At 36.4% G+C, this 27,532-nt stretch overlaps 1 protein-coding gene across 2 annotated transcripts in view; it reads left to right on the forward strand.

The window, feature by feature from the left end:
* Positions 1 to 27,310, forward strand: part of COL3A1 (collagen type III alpha 1 chain) — a 39,246-nt gene extending 11,936 nt beyond the window's left edge. Inside the window, exons 5-51 of one of the 2 annotated variants that reach the window (XM_006189232.3) lie at positions 937 to 1,017; positions 2,794 to 2,847; positions 3,035 to 3,088; positions 3,855 to 3,908; positions 4,556 to 4,609; positions 4,778 to 4,831; positions 5,493 to 5,546; positions 5,949 to 5,993; positions 6,133 to 6,186; positions 6,633 to 6,677; positions 7,239 to 7,292; positions 7,739 to 7,837; positions 8,403 to 8,447; positions 8,597 to 8,695; positions 8,904 to 8,957; positions 9,080 to 9,187; positions 9,378 to 9,431; positions 10,037 to 10,135; positions 10,454 to 10,507; positions 10,665 to 10,763; positions 11,100 to 11,153; positions 11,270 to 11,323; positions 11,655 to 11,708; positions 12,259 to 12,312; positions 12,647 to 12,691; positions 13,256 to 13,354; positions 13,442 to 13,549; positions 13,795 to 13,848; positions 15,250 to 15,303; positions 15,409 to 15,462; positions 16,182 to 16,235; positions 17,272 to 17,379; positions 17,824 to 17,877; positions 18,160 to 18,213; positions 18,400 to 18,561; positions 18,678 to 18,785; positions 19,770 to 19,877; positions 20,555 to 20,608; positions 20,696 to 20,803; positions 21,279 to 21,332; positions 21,729 to 21,836; positions 22,133 to 22,186; positions 22,283 to 22,390; positions 23,279 to 23,573; positions 24,611 to 24,798; positions 25,178 to 25,420; positions 26,176 to 27,310. In XM_006189232.3, the coding sequence (XP_006189294.1) occupies positions 937 to 1,017; positions 2,794 to 2,847; positions 3,035 to 3,088; positions 3,855 to 3,908; positions 4,556 to 4,609; positions 4,778 to 4,831; positions 5,493 to 5,546; positions 5,949 to 5,993; positions 6,133 to 6,186; positions 6,633 to 6,677; positions 7,239 to 7,292; positions 7,739 to 7,837; positions 8,403 to 8,447; positions 8,597 to 8,695; positions 8,904 to 8,957; positions 9,080 to 9,187; positions 9,378 to 9,431; positions 10,037 to 10,135; positions 10,454 to 10,507; positions 10,665 to 10,763; positions 11,100 to 11,153; positions 11,270 to 11,323; positions 11,655 to 11,708; positions 12,259 to 12,312; positions 12,647 to 12,691; positions 13,256 to 13,354; positions 13,442 to 13,549; positions 13,795 to 13,848; positions 15,250 to 15,303; positions 15,409 to 15,462; positions 16,182 to 16,235; positions 17,272 to 17,379; positions 17,824 to 17,877; positions 18,160 to 18,213; positions 18,400 to 18,561; positions 18,678 to 18,785; positions 19,770 to 19,877; positions 20,555 to 20,608; positions 20,696 to 20,803; positions 21,279 to 21,332; positions 21,729 to 21,836; positions 22,133 to 22,186; positions 22,283 to 22,390; positions 23,279 to 23,573; positions 24,611 to 24,798; positions 25,178 to 25,420; positions 26,176 to 26,322 (3,951 nt within the window). In that variant the 3' untranslated portion in view covers positions 26,323 to 27,310. The remainder of the gene's footprint in view (positions 1 to 936; positions 1,018 to 2,793; positions 2,848 to 3,034; positions 3,089 to 3,854; positions 3,909 to 4,555; positions 4,610 to 4,777; positions 4,832 to 5,492; positions 5,547 to 5,948; positions 5,994 to 6,132; positions 6,187 to 6,632; positions 6,678 to 7,238; positions 7,293 to 7,738; positions 7,838 to 8,402; positions 8,448 to 8,596; positions 8,696 to 8,903; positions 8,958 to 9,079; positions 9,188 to 9,377; positions 9,432 to 10,036; positions 10,136 to 10,453; positions 10,508 to 10,664; positions 10,764 to 11,099; positions 11,154 to 11,269; positions 11,324 to 11,654; positions 11,709 to 12,258; positions 12,313 to 12,646; positions 12,692 to 13,255; positions 13,355 to 13,441; positions 13,550 to 13,794; positions 13,849 to 15,249; positions 15,304 to 15,408; positions 15,463 to 16,181; positions 16,236 to 17,271; positions 17,380 to 17,823; positions 17,878 to 18,159; positions 18,214 to 18,399; positions 18,562 to 18,677; positions 18,786 to 19,769; positions 19,878 to 20,554; positions 20,609 to 20,695; positions 20,804 to 21,278; positions 21,333 to 21,728; positions 21,837 to 22,132; positions 22,187 to 22,282; positions 22,391 to 23,278; positions 23,574 to 24,610; positions 24,799 to 25,177; positions 25,421 to 26,175) is intronic. The other variant, XM_032479899.1, reaches the window with a different exon arrangement.
* The last annotated feature ends 222 nt before the right edge of the window (positions 27,311 to 27,532 follow it).

Here is a 27,532-nt window from a genome sequence, read left to right on the forward strand (position 1 = left end):
GATAGTAAAGCCTCTGAAAGTTTGGACCAAAAGCAGTTGAAGAGCTATGAACACTCCTTATTGACATCAAGTCAACAGGATTATTTGTCTATGCAACTACTCTTGCCAAGCCTTCAGAGCACATCCTGCTCTTCTTGAAAAGCATGGCAACCAACTAACTCTGCATGTAAAACAAATAACCAAACAAATAAATAAGACAAAATTTCTGCTGCATGGAGTTAGGAGAAATTAGAAAACACATATACAAATCACTATGGGTTTTTTATTTTAATGCTTTTCAAAAATCAATTCAACAGGAAGCAAAGGCTATAGTCTAACGTATTCTTATCTTGGTACCAAACAGAATCCATTGCAAGGTCTAGAATTCAAAATAAAACAATCTCCAAAACAATCCAATAAGCACATGAGACTTTCTATTGTTCTTGTGCTTGTTTTCTATGGGGATGTTCATTTTGGAGTGAATCTGTCGGGTATATTAATCAGAAACCAAGTGTATAAATTTTACTGGTATCATTAACTGTTGAGAAAGTAATTTGACATCTCCATTTTTCTGCCCAAAATGAAAAGGTCAGATTATATGTTCTCAAGGCTCTTTCAGCCTTAGTCTATGATCTTATGTTTCTAATGCTGTGGATATCACTTAGAAACAATATTTTTAGTAAGAGCTAGGAACAAATTATTTAGGGTTAACATTAGTTATAAGATTTCTGCATTGCATGAGCAAGTGCCTCTGTAGGATATCTAGTATCTAAAGTTACAGAGAGATAGAATTAGCAAGATCATTAAATAATACCTACCACACTCTCTGGCATGCAGAAAACTTTCTAGCAGTGAATATATGTTGTGTGCATTTCTTTTAAATGCTTTTGAAAAAACAAAACAAAACTATGATCTGTATATCAACATGATCTTATCTATCTGGTCTCTTTGCTACAGAACTATTCTCCCCAGTATGAGTCATATGATGTCAAGGCTGGAGTGGCAGGAGGAGGACTCGCAGGCTATCCCGGGCCAGCTGTATGTACAAGTGCTTGTCAGCATTTTAGAGCACTATTTAGCCTTCCACTTGGTTAACTCTTGAATGGTTGTTCTTCTAGTAATACGGTGTTATTATAGAGTTGTGCAAAATAGCTTATTCTTTGTTAAGTCTGGGAAAGGAAATGGTAGGATTATCATGATCTTTCTATCCTAACTCATTTTTTCTTCACCGCCTCTTATTTCATGCCTGTTTTGCCACTTCTTCCTTCTTTACACAACCACCCATACCAGGGGCACACTGCCTTCATGCTTAGGTCTCACACTCATATATTTCCTAATTTTAACCAAACTTTGTTATTTTTCACTTCCACTTTCCCTCTTTCTCACCTGAGTTGTTCAGAATCTTCTTTGAATGTCCGTTCATGAATGAAACACTGCTTTCTAGATGACAATCCAAGTGATGACTGTCCAAAATCCCAATTCATCTTACCTCAAATCCCTATAATCAAATCCAAAGATTTCCAGAGTTTATTCTCTTTAAGTTCAGCTACTGTAAATGATAGCCATTCACATTGTACCCAAAGGGTTTCCCTCAATGGAAATGACTTAGAGTTTTGATAGAAGAAAATAGCAAAAAACATTGAAATCTGGGCACGTGCCCACAATGCATGGTGCCTAAGTAAATGACCCTTGTTGAAGAACAGCCTCTTAGGAGCACCAACCTTAGGGAAGGTTTTCATTTTACCACCAGAAACAGGTATGTATGCGTCAATGAGACGTGAAGCTGGATTCCAAGGATTTTGGAGGATTGCTGCCAAATCATTGGACCCCATATTTGTGACTTCTAAAGCTAGAGAGAACAAAATTTCAGCTAATAGATCTAAATGACCAGCTAAAGACCCTTAACTGGTATAAATTCTAAAAAGAGAATTTTATTGATCTTAGAAGTTTTAGAGCCTGTGATTTTTTTTTTTTTTTTTTTTTTTGGTATCTTTTGAAGCCAGAAGGAAAATTATATTATGTAAACACTTGGTGTTACTCAGCTACATTCACATTATGAATTCTAATTTTCAATCAGATATTCAGTTTTTACTAAAAAACAAACAAAAAACTAAAAATTCCACTAAAATTCCAGAAAAGAAGTTGCAAGAGAAAATTTAACTGTAGTTTATAAATTTGTTATCAGTATTTATAAATAGTATGCTACAAAACTGAAGATTTTCTAGCTTAATCTGTGTTTCTGAACAATGACAAATCAATTGGTTTTAAGTGTAATTTATTGTTGGCCTATATAAACCTTTATGTCAACAGAATTCATTGATACAGTTAGGAACTTTTGGGTTGATTTACATCATTACTTTTAGAAACTGGGATTTACAGTATGCAGATAAATATTTCTACACATTGAGTTTGGCTGCCAGGCAAAAGATGCTTCTCTACTGGTTCCAGTATCATTTTAATATTGTAAAGATTCTTATAGTATTTTGTGTAGATTTTTCCAAATGTCGGGGCATCTCAGGCCCTTTTGGGGAACTGAATGGCCTTTTGGGTAAACTCAGGCTAACATTTTGTAACATTTACCAATAATTTTTATTAACCCTGAGGGAATTTCACTTAGAATGAAGTTTTGGGGATGAGATCTTCATTTAAATCTAATAAAATTAGTTATATCCATGAATAGTTATCACATAATGAGAAGTATATTGTTCTTATTTTTAAAGATGACAGTATCATTCCAGAGGCATCTCTGATGCCTAGATAAAGTGTATTTCAGATGCATTTATTTTGTACTTATCTTTCGAATTTATGTTTCAGGGTCCCCCCGGCCCACCTGGTCCCCCTGGTGCATCTGGTCATCCTGGTGCCCCTGTAAGTATAGCCATTTGTGGTGATTTCATCTTCGTGCATATTGTATGAATCAAGTTAATGCAGACCTAACTGTAACTTAGCCATTCCAGCATGCATAATACCAATTGTAACAACCATTCAGGATGTAAATGAATCATATGAAGATTAAGTTAATTAAAAAATATTTACATGTTATTCTATCCACTAGGGTTCTCCAGGATACCAAGGTCCCCCTGGTGAACCTGGGCAAGCTGGTCCTGCAGTAAGTAACAATTCAATCTCTATTAAACAAATTGACATGTCTATATAGAAACCACCCTCCTTTTCTGAAACATAACCGTAAGACTCTACAAAGTAGAGATTAAATTTATGCTCACATTTTAAAATAATAAATTGTATTTTTATGATAATTGAACTGGTTTCAAAGATCTTTTGGACTCTTTTAAAGGTTTAGATATCTTAGAGACACTTCCTATTTCAGTCTAGGAATTCTCTGACTAATTAGCCACCACAAAGGTTCACTTCCTAGTGCGAATGCAAATTCTCTGTCTCTTAAATATAGATTTAATTTTTCTGTAGTCACTCAGTTCACCAGCATGCTTACTCTTCTGAAATATAATTTTTAAAGCTTAATTTAGTAAAAATAAGCATAATCTAAAAGAGTTTCCCAAGAAAACATGCTGTGTAAATAAGGTAAAGTTAGCTTAATTTAAAATGTCAAAATATTTAGAAATATCTATGTATTTAAAAGTTCAATATCTCAAAAATGTAGAAGTGCATTTGGGTTTATAAAAATATAAATGTGATATAAGATACAGATACAAGACACGTTCAGTTTTTATAAAAATAAGTTTAATAAACAGTAAAAATTGGCTATAAAATAGTATAATATTAACTCAGTGTGTCATTTTCATGATGAGAAACATTGAGAGTGTTTTCTTAAAGTTTTTTTCTAGTAATACACATATATAATAAATTGTAACAGAAAGATCTACATGTATATTTATTTTTTATTTCCTTATTTTTAGGGCCCTCCAGGACCTCCTGGTGCTATAGGGCCATCTGGTCCTGCCGGAAAAGATGTAAGTTTTTAATGACTGAATGGGGATACAGCAAAATTAAACTTGGAATATTCTAAATAGTATATCCCATATTCTAGAATCTTAAACAGAAAAACCTTACTAAAGAAATTGTTGATACCTTAATGACTTTTTAGCTCATATTAACCTTTGAATAGCTATATAGTATTTGCATTGCTACATATACCGTGTTTTGAATTCTAAACTAACAAAACCCCTAAATATGCCATTGACTGTCAAGAAGACTCATCCAGTGAATATACCACTTAACTACAGAAGCAGCTTCTTCTCTCTGTCTCTTGTAATGAAGAAACTGATGTCAGTGAACTTGAAAACTTAAAACACCATTAATATTATGCCATTCTTTCCTTCCTATTTAACTTCCAATGGCAAATTCTTCTCATTGGATTGAGAGATGGTCATACTATTTCAGTGTTGAGTGATGCCTGCATTTTTTATAAGTTTATATCAAGGTGGGAGAAGCTGTCTCCTTTTCTTTTACTAGGAAAGCTGTTCTCACAACCATATGTCTAGCCCAGCCATTTTCATGGGTCCTTGGTGAGGAAGATGCAAAGTAATCAGTTTGCTAATCGGCTACGATGTGTTTTCTCTTACACAAGTTTCTATACATTCCGTATTTCTCCATCTAGGGGGAATCAGGAAGACCCGGACGACCCGGAGAGCGAGGACTGCCTGGCCCTCCAGTAAGTCTTCAGCATCCAGTGAATTAGTTGGAGGAATCACAGTGATCTTAGATTGAAAATTATTGTGTAATTAAATTAAACTAAACTCAATACTGGAAGGCATTTTACTACTAGATCGTGAGTCTATTTGAAAGTTCATTAATATCTTTTTTCTTTCTTATTTTTTAGGGTATCAAAGGTCCAGCTGGCATACCTGGATTCCCTGGTATGAAAGGACACAGAGTAAGTGGAGTTTCTAAATTGACTATCAGTTATTCCACTTGGCTGTATTTACTTGCCTACCCAATCTCATTATGCAACTGAGTGTGTACCACAAATGGTTGATTCTGACTGGTTGCTTTGATTTTCTAAGTCTATCAACTTTATTAGTTGACCAGACCAAGTAGTTATTTTACAGAAAGTAATAAAGCTGGTTTTAGTGTATGGAAAATACTTGTGAAAGAATAATTTAAGTTTCTTATCACTACTGTCAGAAAAAATAAAAATATGTTATTGAGAGTTATTCATTGACTTAGTCAGTATGATTTACAGGTTGACTCAAATGACTTTATTCTATGCAAAACATTAGGTAGAGTCAACCAACTGAGCCAAAAATCTATCAACTTAATAGAAATAAAATCTATGAAACTGATATTTGCAACTACAGTTAAGGGAACTTCTTATTTGCACTAAATTTTACTTTCTAATTAGTTCAACTTTTTTTTACTATAAAATCAAGGTTCAAAGTCTTCAATGCACTTTAAAGTTTTAAATTATTCATGTCCATGTTGAAAATAGTGCTATGTGGTTAAAAGCTAGTTATAAAAAATTTAATGTAACATTTTCAACCATTCTAAATTGTTAACATATCTTAACATTTCTTCTACTTTTATGTATTTCATAGGGCTTTGATGGACGAAATGGAGAAAAAGGTGAAACAGGTGCTCCTGGATTAAAGGTAAATCATAACAAAATCGTATTTTCATCAACAAATTCATTTAAGTGTTATGTTATATATAAGATTTATATTTGGGGCTTTAAAAGTTTTTCTAAAATTTAGCTAAATTTTGCATTTTAGGAGCTAAATAACAGCGACTAATTGAGGTATTCTATTAAAACTTCAGTGGAAGTGGATAACTGTCTATGTCCCCAAGTAACATACTGATTACTTCTGTTTAGTTCTCAAGTTTTTAAAATGCAAGAATTGAGATTTATAGTAAATAAGATTGCTAACAAAAAATTAATATTGTTAAAAGGTAATCTTTTTCTTAGGTTCCCATAGGTTTTTCACAATATGCTGCTTAAAAAACTATAGATTTCTCCTGTTACACAAATTGGTAACAAATTTATGTGTTTCTAGGGTGAAAATGGCCTTCCAGGTGAAAATGGAGCTCCTGGACCCATGGTAATTATGCTTCTTATCATGTAATTTTCAGTTTTACTATTAACTTCCATCTAACCCAAAACTTGCCTCGCTCCCTCCCCAACTCTTCTTATATATGTCTAGTTTAAAGTAAGACCACACTTTCAATCTTATTCTATAGGGTCCAAGAGGAGCTCCTGGTGAGAGAGGACGGCCAGGACTTCCTGGAGCCGCAGTGAGTATTCTTACTGACATCACACAATTACAACCCAAATCACAGTTAAGAATCTCAGTCAGTTTCAGGCTGTGCCAGTCTGCAGGAAATTTTCTATAAAATCACACTGAACGTCATCTCCATAAAATTTGAGCCATAATTATAGGGAAGAAAATAAGTATATTACGGTTATTATCTGTAGAGAATTTTTGAAAGTGTTAGATTGGCACATGTGCATTAATTCACATTCAGTTCTGTAAAACACAGAATCTCATCTTGCTACATCAGATCATTGCTGTTTATATAAGAATTGTAACAATTTAACTCTGAAAGTATACAATTAGTAAGCAGATTTTAATATACTTGAGGAAAGGTCAAGTCAGTTGAGTCAGGCTTTTAGTCAAAATATTACTTGTGACCAGCCTTTCAGAAATAAGGAGATATTTGAGACAAACTTCTCTTTTCAGGGGTCTCGAGGTAACGATGGTGCTCGAGGAAGTGATGGACAGCCAGTAAGTAACTTTTTCTACAACTCTGATGTGCTTCAAGGTGATGTGAAGTTATGAAATTATGGAATATTGAAATCATATGGGTTGTAGACCCAGAACTAAATATGGCTCATAAATATCTAATTCAGAGCGACACTAAATAAAATCTAGAAACAATCTGGAAACACTAAGCCTGTAAACAGAATTCTGATACTTGGTCAGTTGCTATCATCATATGGTGCTTACAATGCTAGTTAAGGACCACTACAGGATATGATAATTAAAAGAACCCTACAAAATAGGTAATAATGCTATCTCTATTTTATAAATGAGAGTTCAAGGTTAAGTAACTGGTAGAAAGTCACAGAATTTATGGCAGAAGTGATCGGGCACAGAGGAATCCAAATTTTCTAAGATCTATTTTACCACATTGTTTCTCTACGTAATATTCATCTCTGATGATAAATACTATTTTTATATGCATAATTGTCTTCTGTATTGTGTGTATAGTCACTTATTATTTGCTAGTAGTGTTAACTTTCCTTTACTTGATTAAGAGCTCTTTAAATTTTACTCAATTTTTAGGGTCCCCCTGGCCCCCCTGGAACTGCAGGATTCCCTGGTTCCCCTGGTGCTAAGGTAAACATGTATTTCTAAAGAAGAATGTAAAGTATGTCTTGGAGACAACAGAAAATCATTGGATTGCTTCTTAGAAATTTATTATTATTATTATTTTATTATTATTATTTTGCAGTCAAGTGGATTTCTTTGATCTACGTAGATCTTTAAAGTCCTACTTTTGATTCCAAAAAGGGTGTTATCCCCAGCATTCAGCTGTTCTGAGCTCTTCTGATGTCTTGTCTTTTCTTCCAGTCTCTTTCTAGGAACAGAGATAACACAGTCATATGCTTAATTATCATTTCTCTCTGTCTTTATGATTAATGAGCAATACTGTGCTTTAGTTAGAGTATCTAGTCATACTACTCCAGCGTTTGGCAGATGGATTTAAACAGGACTGAATAGTGAACTGGCTAAGAGGTTAGAACTGGCAAGGGGGCCTGACTACTGAGGACTTTATCCCTTAGGGTGAAGTTGGACCTGCCGGATCTCCTGGTGCAGGTGGCTCCCCTGGACAAAGAGGAGAGCCTGGACCTCAGGGACATGCTGGTGCTCCAGGTCCTCCTGTAAGTACCAAAGATGGCTGCTCAGAGGGAGATACTGCCACGTTTATTTCATGAAAGCATACGTTGTAATGCTGCTATCAATTAAAATCAATTTTTTGAAAAAAATCTTGCTAAGTTCTCTTCAGTGATTCTACTGTGATTAATATTGAATTAATATTGATTTGATTAGTACTGAAATTGGTAGTTTTTAAGGTTTGTACTCTTCTAGAATTTATGAATTTTATGTTTTATGACGCAGGATGAAGTAGAAGATGGATAGTTCTCTGATACTCTGAAGAATGTGCCCCCAAACTATTACCAATTAGAAAAATTCAGAGAAGGAACAAAACCTCTTCTCCTTAGGTGTTTATTTAGTAATTTTGACAAAGTGCATAATATCTTTAATTTATCCAGATAATGATAATTTTTTGCTACATTTTATGTGTTGAGCTATAGTTGGAGGAATCACCTAATCTCTATATAAAGCACAACACTCACCAGTAAATTGATTTTACAGTTCTATAAAGAACTTCAAACATACATGCACTATTTGCATTATTATTAATATGCTCTTTTTCCCCTCTAGGGCCCTCCTGGGAGTAGTGGTAGTCCTGGTGGCAAAGGTGAAATGGTAAGATGCCACCACTGTTCACTCTCATCTCAACCACATACACATTATTGGCTTCCTTTGCATTTTGCATGACAATACACTTAAGGTAGCTGTTCAGAAAAGGAAGTTCAAGCTTGGCTAATGTTAAGGTTCCTGGATCGTTGTTTTAGGGTCCCGCCGGCATTCCTGGAGCTCCTGGACTGATGGGAGCCCGCGGTCCTCCAGGACCATCTGGTACCAATGGTGCTCCCGGGCAGCGAGGTGCTGCAGTAAGTGGCCCATTTTTCCTTTATCGTCTTTAAAAGGAGCGGCTTAAGTCTCCAAATAAAAATATAACTAGCAGGCTCTTTGTTCTTGTTCCACTGAATTTATATTGATTTCACTCTGGTTTTATAATTGAATCAGGTGTGACTGGTGATGATTTTAGATGTTAGTCTACTCTCTCTGTTTTTTAAGCCAAGGTTATGTTTCATTTAGGGTGAACCTGGTAAGAATGGTGCCAAAGGAGAGCCAGGACCACGAGGTGAACGTGTAAGTATTGCCCTAACAGATCTGGTTATTTCTTAGAAATGTATAACACAATCTGGAATTAAACAGGCAAAAACTTTGCCATGAAATTCAATCATTATTCCTATATTGGGATCCTCTCATAGGGGGAAGCTGGTTCTCCAGGTATTCCAGGACCTAAGGGTGAAGACGGCAAAGATGGTTCACCTGGAGAACCTGGTGCAAATGGGATTCCAGGAGCTGCAGGAGAAAGGGTGCGTTACCCCTGGACATCTGTAAGGAAAGCAATAATAGAACCTCACCTTCAGGGGGAGGCAACCATGTTTTTTTCTTAATTTGAGTAGTACTCAATCTCGAATATTATTTTGAAGCATTTTATAATGGGAGAATTATGAAGAAGTTTTAATGCTTTGGACTGAAATATTTGCTTTTCACTATTTCCAGGGTGTGCCTGGGTTCCGAGGACCTGCTGGAGCAAATGGCCTTCCAGGAGAAAAAGTAATTAACTTTAGTTTCTATTTTTATAAATGCTAGTGCTACACATAGCTATATTCTTCTATACAGTTTCCCATTAATTAAAATCTAAATATCTGAATGAAACCTGTTGGAGTTAAAAAAAAAAAAAAGGCATTAATAACTTCCAATGTAAAACAATGATTCCAGCCCCTGCTCCTAGCTTTGTAACTAAAGTCACTTAACCTCAATGAAAATTCTTTATCTGTCAATTGGGAATTATTTATCTCAGTATCACTGCAAGAATAAGTTAAACTAAAATGCCTGAAAGTTCTTCAAAAGCTCTAAAGTGCAATGCAAATATGATTTTATAACATCAAAGATATTTGATTTTATATGCACCAAAATATATTTCTAAGTTCACCAAATATTGCTTTTTTAAGTGTGTGATGTTTATCAAAGTTGCCTTAAAATATTTCCAAATACGACAGCCCAAGCTGATAGGTAACAGTGATTTGTACTGAGATTGTCAGCAACACCCCACCTCTGTTTAAAGGACCAAAAGAAGTTCTCTAGTTGCAACCTAAATACTGTCAACATCTAGGTCAGCAAAGGCTGTTTTGAATACACGTTGGTTTTTCACCATGTAGGGTGCCCCTGGGGAGCGTGGTGGTCCAGGCCCTGCAGGGCCCAGAGGAGTTGCTGGAGAACCTGGCCGAGATGGCATCCCTGGAGGTCCAGGATTGAGGGTAAAGAGAAACACCTGTTTGATTGACACTGTCATTTACTAAGAGGAAAAGCAAATGAAGAACGTTTGAAAACAATTTAAATCAGACTATACCTTTTGTAGGCTCAAAACAACAAAACAAAATTCCTTTAAGAAAACTTAAGCTAGCATAGAGTGAAGAACAGAAAATGGAACACTTGACTAAGATACTTTATAGACAGAAGAAAAGGTTTTGCAAATACGAGGCTACATATAAGTGAAAATCTCAACTTTTTACAGATAGTTTTTTTTTTTAATTATGATTTGAAAATCAGCTGACTGACTGAAGTTTTCAATTTAGGGTATGCCCGGAAGCCCTGGAGGACCAGGCAGTGATGGGAAACCAGGGCCTCCTGTAAGTATGTTTTTAACATCTCATTTTACAAGCCCAGAGAATAATGAAATGCACAGTTTGGATTAGCTTTAATGTATTTTGTATAGCTTTGATGTTTATTGTATATTTTGATCAGGTTTTTATCAAACCTCTATTAATATAATTTTTTTCTCATTAGGGAAGTCAAGGAGAAAGTGGTCGATCAGGTCCCCCAGGCCCACCTGGTCCCCGAGGTCAGCCTGGTGTCATGGGTTTCCCTGGTCCTAAAGGAAATGATGTGAGTTCCTTCATTCATTTCTTCAATATGTATTTGACAGAAGGCCTTTACTTTCCATATGGGAGTACAGATGGTCAAAAATTGATCTCCACTTCAAAGCACAGAAGTGTAAATGAAAATCAAATACCACCTTTAGGGAACTAAAGCACTTTTATGGAGTTTCAGGGCCAAGATTGTTGGAACTAGGTTTCCAACATTTATGGAAACCTAGTTCAAGAAAGTAGTTTTGATTGAGGATGTGCATGTGTGTGTGGAGGAGGCAGATCAAAAACATGGGGGGACAATATAATGAATGATCGCCTTTGGAGACTTAGTAAATAGTGGCTGCTTCTTTAGGGTGCTCCTGGAAAGAATGGAGAACGAGGCGGCCCCGGAGGTCCTGGCCCTCAGGTGTGTACTTTCATCCACTCGTTCCCAGCCTTCTATGAGAGGCATTTATGTTCAACCTTATGACTACTCTCTATTGTCTTTATCTCTGCTTCCCTAACAACTTCTTTTTTTTTTAGGGTCCTCCTGGAAAGAATGGTGAAACCGGACCTCAAGGTCCCCCAGGACCCACTGTAAGTTTACTCATGTAAATTGGAGAGGGAAGTGGATGGGAGTGGGGCAAGGGAAGACTTTGGGAATTAAACAGTCTCTGACACTATATCACTGTAGTTCACCAAAGCAATTATGAAGTTTGTGTGTTCAGTTAGCTAGCGAAATACTGACATGGGAATACAGTTTATGTTGTACGTGACTGCCTTGTGTCAATTCTACAGTCCAGACTTTGCCCTCCTTCACACAGTTAATTTTTAAATTAAGCAACTGGCCCGCTGGAATGAAAACTGTGTGGATCAAATATGAAAGGATATTTTATAATGAAGCATCTCATTATATTTTTCTCCCTAGGGACCAGGTGGTGACAAAGGAGACACAGGACCCCCTGGTCAACAAGGATTACAAGTAAGAACTTCTTGTTTAAATCTCATTGGGCACCTACTTTTACTGGTACTTTCCTTTAATAGCTGTATTTGTTGAGTTATTGAAAGTTCAATTTTTTTTTGCCTACAATTTATCTTAAGCTTGAAATATGTTGAATCTGTCTTCTAACTGGAAATAAAATAATAAGCAATGTTAATAGACAGGCATAATTTCCACATCTATTCCAGGAAGAGTGCACTCATAATTTAAAAAAATAAGCTCACATAATTCTATATGTTTATACTTATTTTCATTGTAATTTAAATTTATATAGCTAAATTATCTCACCATACTCATCAGTTAATTTTTATGCACAGCAGCAGAAAGACTAGAACATAAGTTTGAGCATGGGTTTACAAGATATGATGATCATATCTCTGTCATTGAATTTTGAGAGCTGCAAATTTTTAACACCTAGAAAAGACTGCTAAAACCATATTTTGTATATTTTCAGAAACATACTTATGTAAGAGAAGCTTTTCTATAAGCAATGTTTGAAGGGATTATACAATACAAATATGCTTTTTTGTAGGGCTTGCCTGGAACCAGTGGTCCTCCAGGAGAGAATGGAAAACCTGGTGAACCAGTAAGTCGCACGCTATGTTTTCAAAACTCAGAAATCCAAAGAATAAATAGTAATCACTTCTAAAGTACTGACTGTTGCATTTTCCCATGCTATGGAATCTGAGTTTTAACATTTAGTTTGAAGTAGTCATTAACAAAACAAAGAAAAATTATTCAATCAAAACTATTACATGGAAAGTTTGAATTTTTCTGTAAAATAAAAGGAACTGAAGAAAGAGCACATAGCTCAAGATTTGACAAATTGTACAATATGCAAATAAGTCAAGTGTGTATTTGCTTAAGCTGACGTAACATAGCTTCTGACAGAGGCCTAATCGTGTAATGCCCATCCCTAGGGTCCAAAGGGTGAAGCTGGTTCACCTGGAGTTCCCGGAGGCAAGGTAAATATTTCAGCTTACTTTCTGATTTCTCCAGTGAGTTATAGAGCAGTAGATTAGTGACACATTTTTAGTGTATCAAACCAAAATATTCCTTTTTCACGAAGTGCAGCATTGCAAATGTTTGGTGGATACAATTAGGGTGATTCAAGATATTGCCAATATGTTAAATTTGCTTCACCTGGAAATTAAATTTTCTGACAAATAAACACTGTAGAATCAACAATGGGCTTGAAATTTCAAAAGAGAAACCTTTCTAGTGCTTTGGAAAGCCATTTTGGTAGAAGAACTTCAAATTTTTGCCCTTGTGAATAAAATAATTGTAATAGTTTCAAAGCTAGAGCCTCAGAGTGGTATCCAAAGTTCCCTTCTTTAGACTAACTTTTTTAAAAGTTTCCATTTCTCACTCAGTTGGCAAATGTCTTTTAGAACTATAAAAACTTACAAATTGTTCAACAATATAACTTGAGAACCTCATTGTTTATATCAAATTAAAGCAATTTAGGATGTTTTTGTTGTTTTTAGCATTGGGTTTTCTAACTGGGATATTTCATTTTTCGATGGCAGGGTGATGCCGGTGCCCCTGGTGAACGTGGGCCTCCTGGAGCTGTGGGGCCCGCAGGGCCTAGAGGTGGAGCTGGCCCCCCTGGTCCTGAAGGAGGAAAGGTAACTCCACATAATTCAATTCACATAGATCTTACAAAACGCATTTCATTTCTTTCTTGTGATTTACTACTTTTCCTTTAATTTCAGGGAGCTGCTGGGCCCCCTGGGCCACCTGGCTCTGCTGGTACACCTGGTCTGCAAGGGATGCCTGGAGAAAGAGGGGGTCCTGGAGGCCCTGGTCCAAAGGGTGACAAGGTGCAAACTTACTTTCTGCTAATTATGTAATAAAACAGACTTTGTAGATTAAGGAAAGCAACATTGCTGGAAAATAATCTATTTTCAAAATTAATATTATCATTTTAAAGTAAGGGAAGTTTGAGATGGATTCCTAGAGCAACTATTAATCAGAACACCTACTATACGTTACAGCAGATCTTGAGAGTTGGCATATTTTCCTTGAGGATGCTTCTAATCTGATGACATTGGCTTTGATTTGACAGGGTGAACCCGGCAGTTCAGGTGCTGATGGTGCTCCAGGGAAAGATGGTCCAAGGGTGAGTACTCAGATTGGGGAGAAACAGACTTTATCTGTGTGTGGAATAGTCCTGCACCTCAACTTCTATTTTTTCCAAAAAATCCTCATGATAAATTAGACCATACTTTGCCACCTTCTGGGCATTAAGAAGATCCAAATGACTTGATTGTTAAAATTCTTGATTTATATCTATCACTACCTACTAGTTCAACAATGACCTGAGAATGAAAAAAGTCTCAAAAGTATGATAAAGATTACAATCTAAAGTCATACTGAGTCACTAAAATCCAAGATAATCAATAACTGCTCTTGAAGGAACTTTTGGTTTCAAAAAACATTGAAATTCTGGGGTACATTCATGCCATGGAATACTACTTAGCAATACAAAGGAGCAGGAGAACATCTCTGTGGTTGCCGAAAGTTAGGAATAGGGGAGGGGGAGTGGGTGTAACTATAAAGAGGTGACAGGAGAGAGTCTTATGGTGATTGTACATTTGAATGTCTTGATTGTGGTGGTGATCAGGCAAGGCTACACATAATAACACTGCATAGAGCTACACACACACACACACACACACACACACACAAATGAGTGCCTGTATAGCTGGTGAGACCTGAATAAGCTCTTTGGATTGTACCAGTGTCAGTTTCTTGGTTTTGATACTATACCATAGGTGTGTAAGATATAACACTGAAGGAGGCTGGGAGAAGGATGCACAAAATTTCCCTGTATATTTCTTGGCAAACTCCTATGAATCTATATAACTACTTCAAAACAAGAGTTTGGTTTTTTTTAACCCATTAAAATCAATTCTATTCACATTAGCAAGCACCAAGATTTGACTGTAGAAAATAAACTTGGTAACTAAGTCATTAGATAGATATTATTTATACTGTAGCTGCATTAAACAAATTCATAAAGACATCACTTTTGACAGACAACATGGGTAAGCCATCATCAGATTTTCAAAAAACACCTAATATTTTATTTATGTAATATAAGCAAAATTTTAACATTCACAAATGTCCATTTAAAAATGTTAATATGTATAACAATGCTTTTAGTAGTTAAATAAAATATTTTGAATTATCATGCAGTTGAATAAGGCAATGCATTTTAATTTTAAAAGATATTACTGTAAGATCTTACATCACATCTTATTTTCTGCAATAGAAAGAAAAAATGAATCAATAAATACCCACTGAATTGTGTAGTCCTTTAGACTCATCCCCATAGAATCTTACGTTTTCTAAACTGCAGTATTTACACTCTGAGTAAAGAGCATATCATTCAAGCTATCAGAGAAATCATATTATCTGGTTTATTAGGTGAAAATATGTCTGTATATATGCTCTTTGATTAATAGAGAAAATGATGCTTTTTATCTCCAAAATTAAAGTGTTTTTCTATTTTCTTTAGGGTCCTACTGGTCCTATTGGTCCCCCTGGCCCAGCTGGTCAGCCTGGAGATAAGGTAACACAACACTATTTAGAAACAAAAAGAAAATGTCTTTTGTTGGTTTTGTTTTGTTTTGTTTTGTTTTGTTGCAGGGCATTAATTTTTTTTCTCTTTTTTAAGGGTGAAAGTGGTGCCCCTGGACTTCCGGGTATAGCTGGTCCTCGTGGCGGCCCTGTAAGTGTTAAAGACATCTCAACATAATTTAACCCCACACAGGCAGCAGCTAGCTGTGCTTCCTTCTTTAGCAATCCTGCCTAATGGCCTGAGTCTCAATGGTAGGATACTGTCTTTGGGAGTCATATGACATGCAAGGGAAAGTTAAAGTTCTTAAATCTAAAATTTACAAAAGACCATTTTAAGTCATGTCTCTCTTCCTAAATAATTCTGGAAAAAATATGAAAATTGTATTAGTAATATGCCTTTGTAAACGAGTATTTCTTAAAGCTATAGGATCTTTGCCTAAGGCTCTTTCTAGGTCTAAAATTCTCTGCCTTTAGGATTTGTGGACTCAGGACAGATATAGAGTAAATTATTTTAATTAATTGTTTAGCTAACTGAACCATTGATTTCCCAACCCTTTTACAATGTTTTTAAACCCTTACGTTTTTAGAAGTTATATAATTAAATGTTTTAAACACTTCAAAATTCTCAAATTATTTTTTCTTGCAAATAATATCACATTCTGAGGCAGAAGGAATCAGTGGTTCTGGTGTTGTCCACTTCTCATCTTGTTGAGAAATAGAAATGTCTTCAGAGGTTCGACTGGGTTAGTTAGCTTTGCACACTTTCTGCTTAAAGGAGTGGTAAGATGATCTAGAGGATGACGTGTGCTCCTAATGGGAAGAATGGGAAGATGTCTTCACTGTGACTAATGAGGATATGTTTCACTTCAGGGTGAGAGAGGCGAACTTGGGCCACCAGGACCTGCAGGCTTCCCTGGTGCTCCTGTAAGTATGAACATTTAAACCTCCATGTCATACAGCCCAGAATCACTATCCCGCTGAAAAACAGCAGAAGTATAAGTCAAGTCTGAATTCAAGTCTGCCTCAGCCACTCATTCACTATAGAGTTAGTTTACCCTTTTTTTTTTTTTTTTTTTTTACTGTATCTCTATGCTTACTCTTTTTGTTTTGTTTTTAAATCTTTCTACTTTAGTACCATGGAAATAATGGGATTTTTTTTAAACAAAACGCACTCTGATTTACTGCAGAGTAATTATTCTGTCACATTCTACCTAGCAGAGAGCCAAAGAGACCTGTCCTTAGCTTGTGTTTATAATATATTGTCTTTAAAGTCATCCAGTGAAATGTTAAATAATTTGTTTGAAGACAACTTTTTTTTCTAAGACAGAATTTAAGATTGTAGTTTTCAACCAAAGAGACCTTAAAGCACATCAAAATGTTTGTAATCTTTCATGAGTGCCATATTTATATTAGTTGCCAACAATGTTACTTCAATTTATCTTTCCTTTTACTGTAAATATCATGATGTCCATGTATTTTTTCTTTTTTTTTTCCTCATTTTTTAAAAAATTGAAGTATAGTCAGTTTACCATGTATTCTTACTCTTTAAAAGATGGAGATAAGAACACCTGGCTTGCCTTTATGCTGGGTTAATGAGGCTTACATGACACCCTAGAGTTCAAAGCACTCCAAACATTTTTAAAGTTCTTCCTTATAAGATGATACTAATTAAAATTAGCTCTAAGCCCCATCTTTCTCAGATGCGTTTACTGGTGCTCACTTTGAAATGCACAGTCCAAGGAGAGATGACCCACATCTTAACACTTTCTTGATCATTTTCTTTTATCATGGAAATATTTTCATTGACTTTGTTTTGTCACGTCTTCAAAGAATCTTCTTTTCCGAATTTAATTCAACATCTCTCCACCTGAAGAATTCTCCTCTCTGAAGAAAAATAGTGATAAGCCCAGTGTACTGTGAAAGATGTCACTTCACAGGCTGTCGTTGTTTCTGAATGTAGGGGCAGAATGGCGAGCCCGGTGCTAAAGGAGAAAGAGGTGCTCCTGGTGAGAAAGGTGAAGGGGGCCCTCCTGGAGTCGCAGGACCGCCCGGAGGGTCTGGGCCTGCTGTAAGTAGCTCTCTTTCTCTAAGCCATCTAAAGCAAAGCACTTAGGTTTATCAATAATTGCATATTTCATACTGAGAGAGCTAGTCATGGTGACAAGAGTACAGTTTCCATGGGAATTCAGTTCTGAGTTTGAAGCTTGGAGGCAACAATCTAGATATGACCTCATCAAGTTATTTTAATGTCCTGGTTGCGTTACTGTTTTTGTTTTTTGCTGTAGGTTCTCATTTCTGTTGTAGTTCCCCCCTCCCCAATTTTATTGAGATATAATTGTCATGTGACATTGTATAAGTTTAAGGTGTACAACATAACGATTTGATGTATATACATATTGCAAGATGCTTATCACGATAAGTAGAGTTACTGACTTTCAAAGGCTTAATGCTTCTCCCAAATTTTGATTTTGGTGCTATCCTTATAAACCATTTCCATTTCCATTCCTTGTAGGGTCCCCCTGGTCCCCAAGGTGTCAAAGGTGAACGAGGCAGTCCTGGTGGTCCTGTAAGTATCAGTCCTCTTAACTACTATTTAAGAGCATTAATTAATATCAATCTGTTTAAAAATTGCTTTTAAAGCACTAGGTCCATACAGAGATTATAAAATTATAATCACTCATTCATATGTGAGTTATATGTAAATTACAAGAAGAAAACATAAACTGTAAGTTATCTCAGAATAGAATGCAGGTCCTACTACATTTCTTAGACTTTATATTTGTTTTTAGTGGTGAATTACTTGTTCTACTTGATTTTTGAAATTCAAAAATATATCATCATTTCACAGGGTGCTGCTGGCTTCCCTGGTGGTCGTGGTCTTCCTGGTCCTCCTGGTAGTAATGTAAGTACCCTTTCAAGTATTTTTTACCATATATTCCATAAAGGGCATATGCAGAGGATGAGAAACTTACCCATTGCTACTTTTCTTTGTGTTAAATCCCATATAAAATTATTTTGCAGGTAAAAGAGGGAAGAAAAATTCACTTTTTCATTATAAAATACTCAAATTTCAAATATTTCTTTGTAGGGTAACCCAGGGCCCCCAGGCTCCAGCGGTCCTCCAGGCAAAGATGGCCCCCCAGGTCCAGCTGGTAGCAATGGTGCTCCTGGCAGCCCTGGGGTGTCTGGACCGAAAGGTGATGCTGGCCAGCCAGGTGAGAAGGGATCACCTGGCCCCCAGGGCCCTCCGGTGAGTAGTTTCTTTGTTCTATTGATTGACAGTATTTTTATTCTCAATCCCAAATTCAACAGAGGAAAACATAGTCATATAAAGAAGAACTAAGACTTCATTATCTGTCATGACAGGGAGCTCCAGGCCCACTCGGACTTGCGGGAATTACGGGAGCACGAGGACTTGCAGGCCCACCAGGCATGCCGGGGGCTAGGGGAAGCCCTGGCCCGCAGGGCGTCAAGGTGAGTGTAGCCATCTTTCACTGGACCCTTGTTTCCTTTGATAGATAGTCTTCAGAGGTCACTTAACCATAGCAAGTATGTAACGAACAAGTTTTCCTGTAATTAGATGCAAATTCTTGATATTTTCACGTTTTCAGGAAGCATGCATATTATTAAAAGCCTCCAGAACACAAAAACAATGTGTATCATAGGCCAGCCTTCAACATAAACAGAAATAGATTGATATCACAGAAAACTATCTTGCCATCTCAAATACCTTTGTTAGAAAATTTGTCAGCATACTTCAGTTTGCTGACTGTCAGTCTTCAAAGGGGAAATAATGACATCTTATAGATCTATGAAAGCCTTTAATTTATACCAGTTCTCCATCAACTCAATTCATTTTGTACTCCTGATTTTCTTTCACTAATATTACTATAACTTCCTGGTACTTAGCATCTTAAATATCCATTTAGCAAATAAAGTAATAAAATTCTGTTTTATTAGGGCTCACATTTTGACACTTTGAGCACCTGTCTTTAAGCTAAATGTCATATAATATTGTAGTGAAATGACAACATAACATTTAAGTGTATTCAATTTGTATGAGCATATCTAGTAAATGTATAATTTTTAAATAGAGCCAAATGTCCAATGTAACCTAATTCTAATGAGCACCATAAACCTATCATTTCATGATGGCTCATCATTGAATTTTTCTTCCAGTAGCCAAGTCTATTTACACACCTCATATTAGGATGTATTCTGAATGTGATAATCAATGTACTCAGCCCGCTGGTATCCAGAATCATCGGGCAAGTTGGAAGATACAAGAAGCTTGCTTCCCCAAAGTTTTTCCTCTGTGGTAGGGATAGTTTTAGGAACAAATTCAATAGAAATTGAATAAAACAAGGTTTTTCCCTGGGAAAGAAAGACATCTGATCACATCATATTAATTGACTTCTTAGGTAAAAATACAAATTTGTTTTGTTCCTTTGAACACAGGGTGAAAGTGGGAAACCAGGACCCAGTGGTCAGAACGGAGAACGAGGTCCTCCTGGGCCCCAGGGCCTTCCTGGTCTGGCTGGCGCAGCTGGTGAACCTGGACGAGATGTAAGACTGGTTCCTAGAAAATAGCCACTAAGCCCGGTAGTCTTTGATCATTTATTTAAACAAGGGTCAAATTGGGCCTTACTCTGGGTCCAAAAGTGTACATATTGTCACATGCTAAAGTTCTCCTTCTATAATAGATATTCTTTCTATTACAATGTAGAATAGCCTTAACTGTTTATGTTAATTAATATGGATCCAATGAATGATTGTTAATGAAGAAGAATGTGACCTTTAGCTAAATAAAGAAAAAAGTCCAGGGTGGGGAGCACCCAATGTGCAACATTCCTTCTGGGTGAAAATGTTCTGCATGTTATGTGTGATTAGTCTTTTCTTAAATTGTAGATTTCCATTATCAGCTTAAATTACTATGTGTCAAACTTTTATTTATTCTCTCTCCCACAGAATCCTTTTTCAGACTATTTTCCCTAGTCACTTCTCTGTCTCTCACCCCCTGAGAAGCTTTAGAACCACAGATATACTGTGTATCTGTTGGGGCATCATCACCCTTTGCAGGGCCACCCCTGTTGTAATAGCAAAGATTTTTCACTCCCAAGAACCAACTTTTATCCCCTGTAGGATGATATTGCTCCCCTTGCAAATGCATGGCTTAGATGGTGTTTGAATGGTTCCAAAGAATTTGATTTATTTTCTTTCTTTCTTTTTTTTCCTTTAATCAGGGAAACCCCGGATCCGACGGTCTGCCTGGCCGAGACGGAGCCCCTGGTAGCAAGGTATAGCAAACACATGTACAGTGGTCTGTGGAATTAAAACAGGAACTGCAGGTCAGACTTATTTTGGAACTGTGAATTTGTCCACAGGGTGATCGTGGTGAAAATGGTTCTCCTGGTGCCCCTGGTGCTCCTGGTCACCCAGGCCCACCTGGCCCTGTTGGTCCTGCTGGAAAGAATGGTGACAGAGGAGAATCTGTAAGTCCTAACAAGCACCTTCTTTCTTTATATCTCTATCTTCGTTGACAGAGAGCTTAGCGGGTCAAAGATAGAGTGTCATATTTGCCAACCAAAAGATCTACTATCATTTGTTTTACAGTTTTACATGCTAGTCATTCTTTTGGGCAACTGTGGTAATAAAGATATATGAGAGGTTTCTGGCAGTAATCAATGAAGAATTCATCATTAAAATTCAAAATGGTATTAACCACACCAAGTGTATATTCACTTGGTAAATATAAAGCTGAAGTAACAAGATTTCCTCAGCTTCCCTGTTTAGACATCTGGTAAAGCTATAACCAAGGAAAGGACTTAGGAGGAGAAAATAATACTAATTTTCCATAATAGCAGGCACACCATTATTTCCTCCCAATGGAATTCACTTTCAAATAAAATAATATCAATAAATAAACAATTCCCTGTGTGTTTGTTCATTTGTCTCTTTTTGTTTTAGGGCCCTGCTGGTCCTTCTGGTGCTCCAGGTCCTGCTGGTGCGAGAGGTCCTCCTGTAAGTCTTTTTTTTTTTTTTTGTCGTTTTTAAACTAATTATACAATGTAGGAAATATCCTATTTTCTGGCATGTTCAGGAAAAGGGGATGACTACATACATAACTATGGAACCAAATTTAAACTTTCCTTTGATGATACAGAAAGCAATTCTGGGCCTAAGAGTTCCCTGGGGGCCACGGGTGTACATATCAATTACTGGAGTGTCATACAATTCTCAGTCCAAAACCAAAACAACCACAACAATCTAGCATTCCATGTATGCAATGACTGTTGATGGGGTTTCTAGCTTGTAGAATGTTATAAAATGGACTTGATTGTTATAAATATTTTGTTTTGTTTCTAATGTGTCTCTGTGTGTGTGTGTATGACCTTAATTTGAAATGTGTTTGTATAGGGTCCCCAGGGCCCACGTGGTGACAAAGGTGAAACGGGTGAACGTGGTTCTATTGGCATCAAAGGACATCGAGGATTCCCTGGTAACCCAGGTGCCCCAGGTTCTCCAGTAAGTGCATCCCTTTTGTTAGAAAATCCCCTTTAGTGCCTATTAACTGATGAGATAGGAGAATATTACAGGCTGATAGTAGAAAAATGTTTATCTCTGAAAGTTTATGCTAAAGAGAGTAGAAATGGATTCGAGGGCTTATCTGAAATAATAGTCGGCGTGAGACAACGGGGAGATTAAACAAAAAGGAAATCACATTTCATCATGGTCCCCATGTTTCTTGATCTGAGCTTGAAAGTACAGCTTCCAAAGCCTTTTAAAAGTCTTCACTCCCACTCACCCTTCTTTCCTTTCAGGGTCCCGCTGGTCACCAAGGCGCAGTTGGTAGTCCAGGACCTGCAGGCCCCAGAGTACGTACCACAGAAAGATATCGGAAGGTCCACATTTTAAAATGTTTACACTGCAGGAAAGCATTCCAACATTATGATATCATGATCGTTTCTTAGGGACCTGTCGGACCCAGTGGGCCCCCTGGCAAAGACGGAACAAGTGGACACCCAGGCCCCATTGGACCACCAGGGCCTCGAGGGAACAGAGGTGAAAGAGGATCTGAGGTAAGACACCACTTATCAGTCGGTGTACTTAACTTGCTTTAATCTTCACATTTTCAGAAACGTTTTGCAATATTTTAAAACTAAGATAGTTAAACAGAAGGCAGTTACCAAAATTAATTTAGGAAATGAACAATGACTTTGAGATAGTCTCCAACCCATGAAGTCTTTCTCCGTCACACTATAACAATGGGGAGAAACAACCTTTCTTACAGTTCGATCAGATAACAGTTATATCAGAATAAAGGGGGAAAAAAAAAGATACAGCCCCGTTAACCAAATGAACTCTGCCAGTGCTGATCTCATATGAGAGAGCTCACATTTATGATAATCATAATAATTCGCAAGTATAAAGCACAATCTACTTCTCAAACAGCTTCCATGGGTCCAGTTTTCCTACTGATACCATTATTCCTAGTACATTCCTATCCCACACCTTTGGGTAAGTGGAAAAGAAAAAAAAATTATCCTCACAAGTTCCACATGTGACAATTAAAACACAAATCAGTTAAGTGGTCAGCCCCAAAACACAAAGTTAATGACAAATCTGGGGTCAGGATCTAGGTTTCCTGATCACAACCCCTCTGTCATGTCAGCATTATAATAACTTATCTCATTTATACAGAAGGAAACTTGATAGAGTAAAATTTGTCATCTAACACCACTTCCTCTTACATAGTGGGACACAATACATTTTGTAATACTGAATTGTAGTTATTATGAATTGGTTAACATTTGATCATAAAACAACCCAAATAAATTTTGACTGAAATAAGTATGATGGAACAAGTTATTAATCGTTTATAATGCCTTTTCTGGGACTAGCAACATATTCTTTCAGTGGAGACCAAACAAGTGCACCTCAGTGAGGTATGTTCTTACCTTTCCTAGGGCTCCCCGGGCCACCCAGGACAACCAGGCCCCCCTGGACCCCCCGGTGCTCCTGGTCCATGTTGTGGTGCTGGGGCTGCTGCCATCGCTGGCGTTGGAGGCGAAAAAGCTGGTGGTTTTGCCCCATATTATGGAGATGAGCCAATGGATTTCAAAATCAACACCGATGAGATCATGACTTCACTCAAATCAGTCAATGGACAGATAGAAAGCCTCATTAGTCCTGATGGTTCCCGTAAAAACCCTGCTCGGAACTGCAGAGACCTGAAATTCTGCCATCCTGAACTCAAGAGTGGTATGTTGGGGAATCTTTCACACTCACAGCAACAGGATTACAGAGAGAGCTGCTTGTATTAGAATTTAAGCAAGAGGAAACTTTTACTGTGAATAGAAAACACAGCAGAAAGACTACTTAAAGAATGTTAGTTGAATTGAAACTCCTTGATATTGTAAGAAGACATGAATTTTGCAGGTGTGCTTAAAATGTAATGCCACTTCAACATATTCCAAGTGTAGGAAAATGTAAAGAGAGTTTTGTAGAAATTTTAATACAAATCAGACTTTGGCATGTTTCTGCATACCATCACAAAGTTATTTGAGTGATATACAATGTGTATCACTGTGTTCTCAAGCTCAAATATACATAATTTGATGCAGACATAATTTGCAATTTAATTATTGTAATTTTATTTATTGAAACTTAATTTTTATAATCTAATTATTAATTTTTTCAAATTAAGAAACAAAAAATTCCAGCATATTGTACAGAATTAAAACTAATGTTGTAATAGTATAAGGTTTTGCATATACTGGGTTAATTTTTTATAAAGACAAAATTATTTCATGCTTTCAAGTATCTTGTCACGGAGCATTGCCTGTTAGGAGTAATTTCTGAAAATTACTGAAAATAGGAGACAATCATCAATCATGGGGACTTTAGGTTTAGACCTATTGGCATAAATCTAAGTTAGAGAAAGCTTACACTATTAAGCAAAACTACATTAAGTAGATACTCATCTTTAAAAAAAGAGAGAGATCTCTAAATATAATACACCAGTCAAAATGTCTTGGCTTAATGTATCTTCACTGTTCAATATCAAGATGCTATTTTTTGCTTCAGTGCTTCCTAATTGTTAACTCTCTTTTACTTCAATAATCTCAGTCTAAAAGTTCCTCTATTATGCTACACTATAAAATACAAATACACAAAATACAAATACACCAGCAGTTAACATTATGAATGCCTGACAAGGTAAACAAAATCATTTTGGTCCAAATCCCATTGCTGGATTTTATAACCAATTCCCACTGTCCTTTTCTGTGACTATTCAGGAGAATATTGGGTTGATCCTAACCAAGGTTGCAAGCTGGATGCTATTAAAGTTTTCTGTAACATGGAAACTGGGGAGACGTGCATAAATGCCAGTCCTTTGAATGTTCCACGTAAGAACTGGTGGACAGATTCTGGTGTTGAGAAGAAACATGTTTGGTTTGGAGAATCCATGAATGGTGGTTTTCAGGTACGAAAGATTATACCATTTTTTTAAGGAAGCCATCCCTACTTTCCCGACTTCTTTGTTCCTCTCATTTGCTCATCACAAAGCAAAGTTAGTCAATAAATTAAAAAGTGCAACAATGTTATATATTCAGGTAACTATTTTTATAACTTGTCTCTCAGGAGCTAACCAGATTATTCTTTGTATGCAACCACCTTTCTTTCCAATTTTAAGACCTTCTTTACTCTAACATCACATGTTATACATGTGATTAAAAACATATTCATACATAAAATATATGAACAACTTACATTACAAAGACCATACTGTACTGCATGAATCCCTTGCATATAATTGCTGCTAAAATGTTTGATCAGCTTTATTTGTTTCCTATCAATCACAGTTTAGCTATGGCAATCCTGAACTTCCTGAAGATGTCCTCGATGTCCAGCTGGCATTCCTGCGACTTCTCTCCAGCCGGGCCTCCCAGAACATCACTTATCACTGCAAGAATAGCATTGCATACATGGATCATGCCAGTGGGAATGTAAAGAAAGCCCTGAGGCTGATGGGGTCAAATGAAGGCGAGTTCAAGGCTGAAGGAAACAGCAAATTCACATACTCAGTTCTGGAGGATGGTTGCACTGTAAGTAACAGTATTTTTATAAACATAGGTTGTAATGAGCTCAGAATTTCTCATTTAACCACACTAACTATTTTGAAAAGAAGAAAATCAAATAGTGAGGGTGAACAAAAGATGGCATTTGATATGAGTTATACTGAATCTACTGATTCATTCCAGGGAAGGTTAAATGCCACAAAAATGGATAGATCTTCTCAACCTCCAGGTGAAAAGCAGCTGATGTAAAAGCAGTTGAAATTTAAATCCATGAGATAAACTTTATCAGATAATCTAGATGGTTACTATCCATTCTATATACTATACTATATAATAGCCATTATATGGACTCAATCTAAAATCTCTTTCCTTTTAATTTTAAAGATTAACTTTAAATCTGCCCTTTATTGTTATCACTTATGAACAAAAGGAGAATTCACTCCTAATATAAGCAAATTCCACTTCTTAGTAAAGCGGTTCTATACCTGGTAACAATGACCGGAAGCAAGGTTTCTAAGAATGGACTGTCTTGTGGTAATCGTCCTGCTGGGTTTACCCTGAAGCCTTACAAGGCTTTTGGCCGACAGTATAGTTAATCAATTGGGAGGATTATAACTTTGAACTGGAGCAGGTCTTACATGTATGGAAGATAACATGGCAAATTGGTAACTCCCTTCAAGCAAATTTTTTTTCCAAACTTCATCAATCAGAGAAAGTGTCTAAGTAATTGTAATGTCATGATCACTCACATTTTTTTTTTTTTTTTTTGCTCTTTTTTACAGAAACACACTGGGGAATGGGGCAAAACAGTCTTCGAATATCGAACACGCAAGGCCGTGAGATTACCTATTGTAGATATTGCACCCTATGATGTTGGTGGTCCTGATCAAGAATTTGGTGTGGACATTGGCCCTGTTTGCTTTTTATAAACCAAACTCTATCTGAAGTCCCAGAAAAAAATTTCACACTCCATATGTGTTCCTCTTGTTCTAATCTTGTCAACCAGTACAAGTGACCAACTAAATTCCAGTTATTTATTTCCAAAAGTTTTGGAAAAAGAGTAATTTGATCAAAAAAGGATACTTTTTTTTTGTTTGTTTTTGCTGTTACATCAAATACGGTTCAAATGCTTTTTGTTCTATTTTTTTACCAATTCCAATTTCAAAATGTCTCAATGGTGCTATAATAAATAAACTTCAACACTCTTCCAATAACACTGTGTTACATTCTTTGAATCCTAGCCCACTTGCAGAGCAATGACTGTGCCTCCCATTAAAAGATAACTTTTCTTGCTGAACTAGTCAAACATGAAATTTGAGAAGACCTCCCTGTTTGAACTACCTCAACCTGGTCAGAAATAGAGATGAATTCTGTAAGTCCCAGAAGATGAAAAAAAATTTGTATAAAATGCCAGAACTTCTAAATCTCACTGATTAATTCCCTAAAATATTGGTTTAAAAAAAAAAAAGAGTAGAGTGTAGTGCAAGAATTGAAAGAAATATTTTAAAAGCCATAATTATTTTAATATTGAAAATCAACTGCTTTTAAAGGTGCTTTTCTTTTTTCTTGTCATTGCTGGTCAAGATTACCAATATTTGGCAAGGCTTTAAAGACACATGTTATGGTGCTAATGTACTTTCACTTTTCAGACTCTAAGTGAGAATCATTGCCTTGCATTCAGAACCTAAATGCACACCATCTGTACATGTCTCCTGTCAAAAAGATTTCCTGGTGGGTCACTGCCGGGGAATCTCTCCCTGCATCCTGTAAAAGTCAACAACAACAAAAAACAAATTATGGGGCTGCTTTTGTCACAATAGCACAGAGAATGTGTTGAAATTAAATTCTGTAAGCTTGTATGTGGTTGTTGATCTTTTTTTCTTACAGACACCCATAATAAAATATCATAATGAAACATTCCTGGTTTTTGTCAACTTTTCATAGATTTCAAAAATGCATGTCTGCACTCAGAAACCCTAGTGATTTTTCTTGAAAAGCAGCAGATTGGATTCTAACTCTCTGGCTTAATAATGCAAAGACCTTGAGGAATATGAGGTAATATCATCCATGGTCAGAACAGAGCTAATGCTTAGCGGGGAACTGTGCAAATTTTTAGACCATATTTAGTGGAACCCCTTG

This window comes from Camelus ferus, chromosome 5 (assembly GCF_009834535.1).
Source record: "Camelus ferus isolate YT-003-E chromosome 5, BCGSAC_Cfer_1.0, whole genome shotgun sequence".
In the NCBI taxonomy this organism is placed as follows: Eukaryota; Metazoa; Chordata; class Mammalia; order Artiodactyla; family Camelidae; genus Camelus; species Camelus ferus.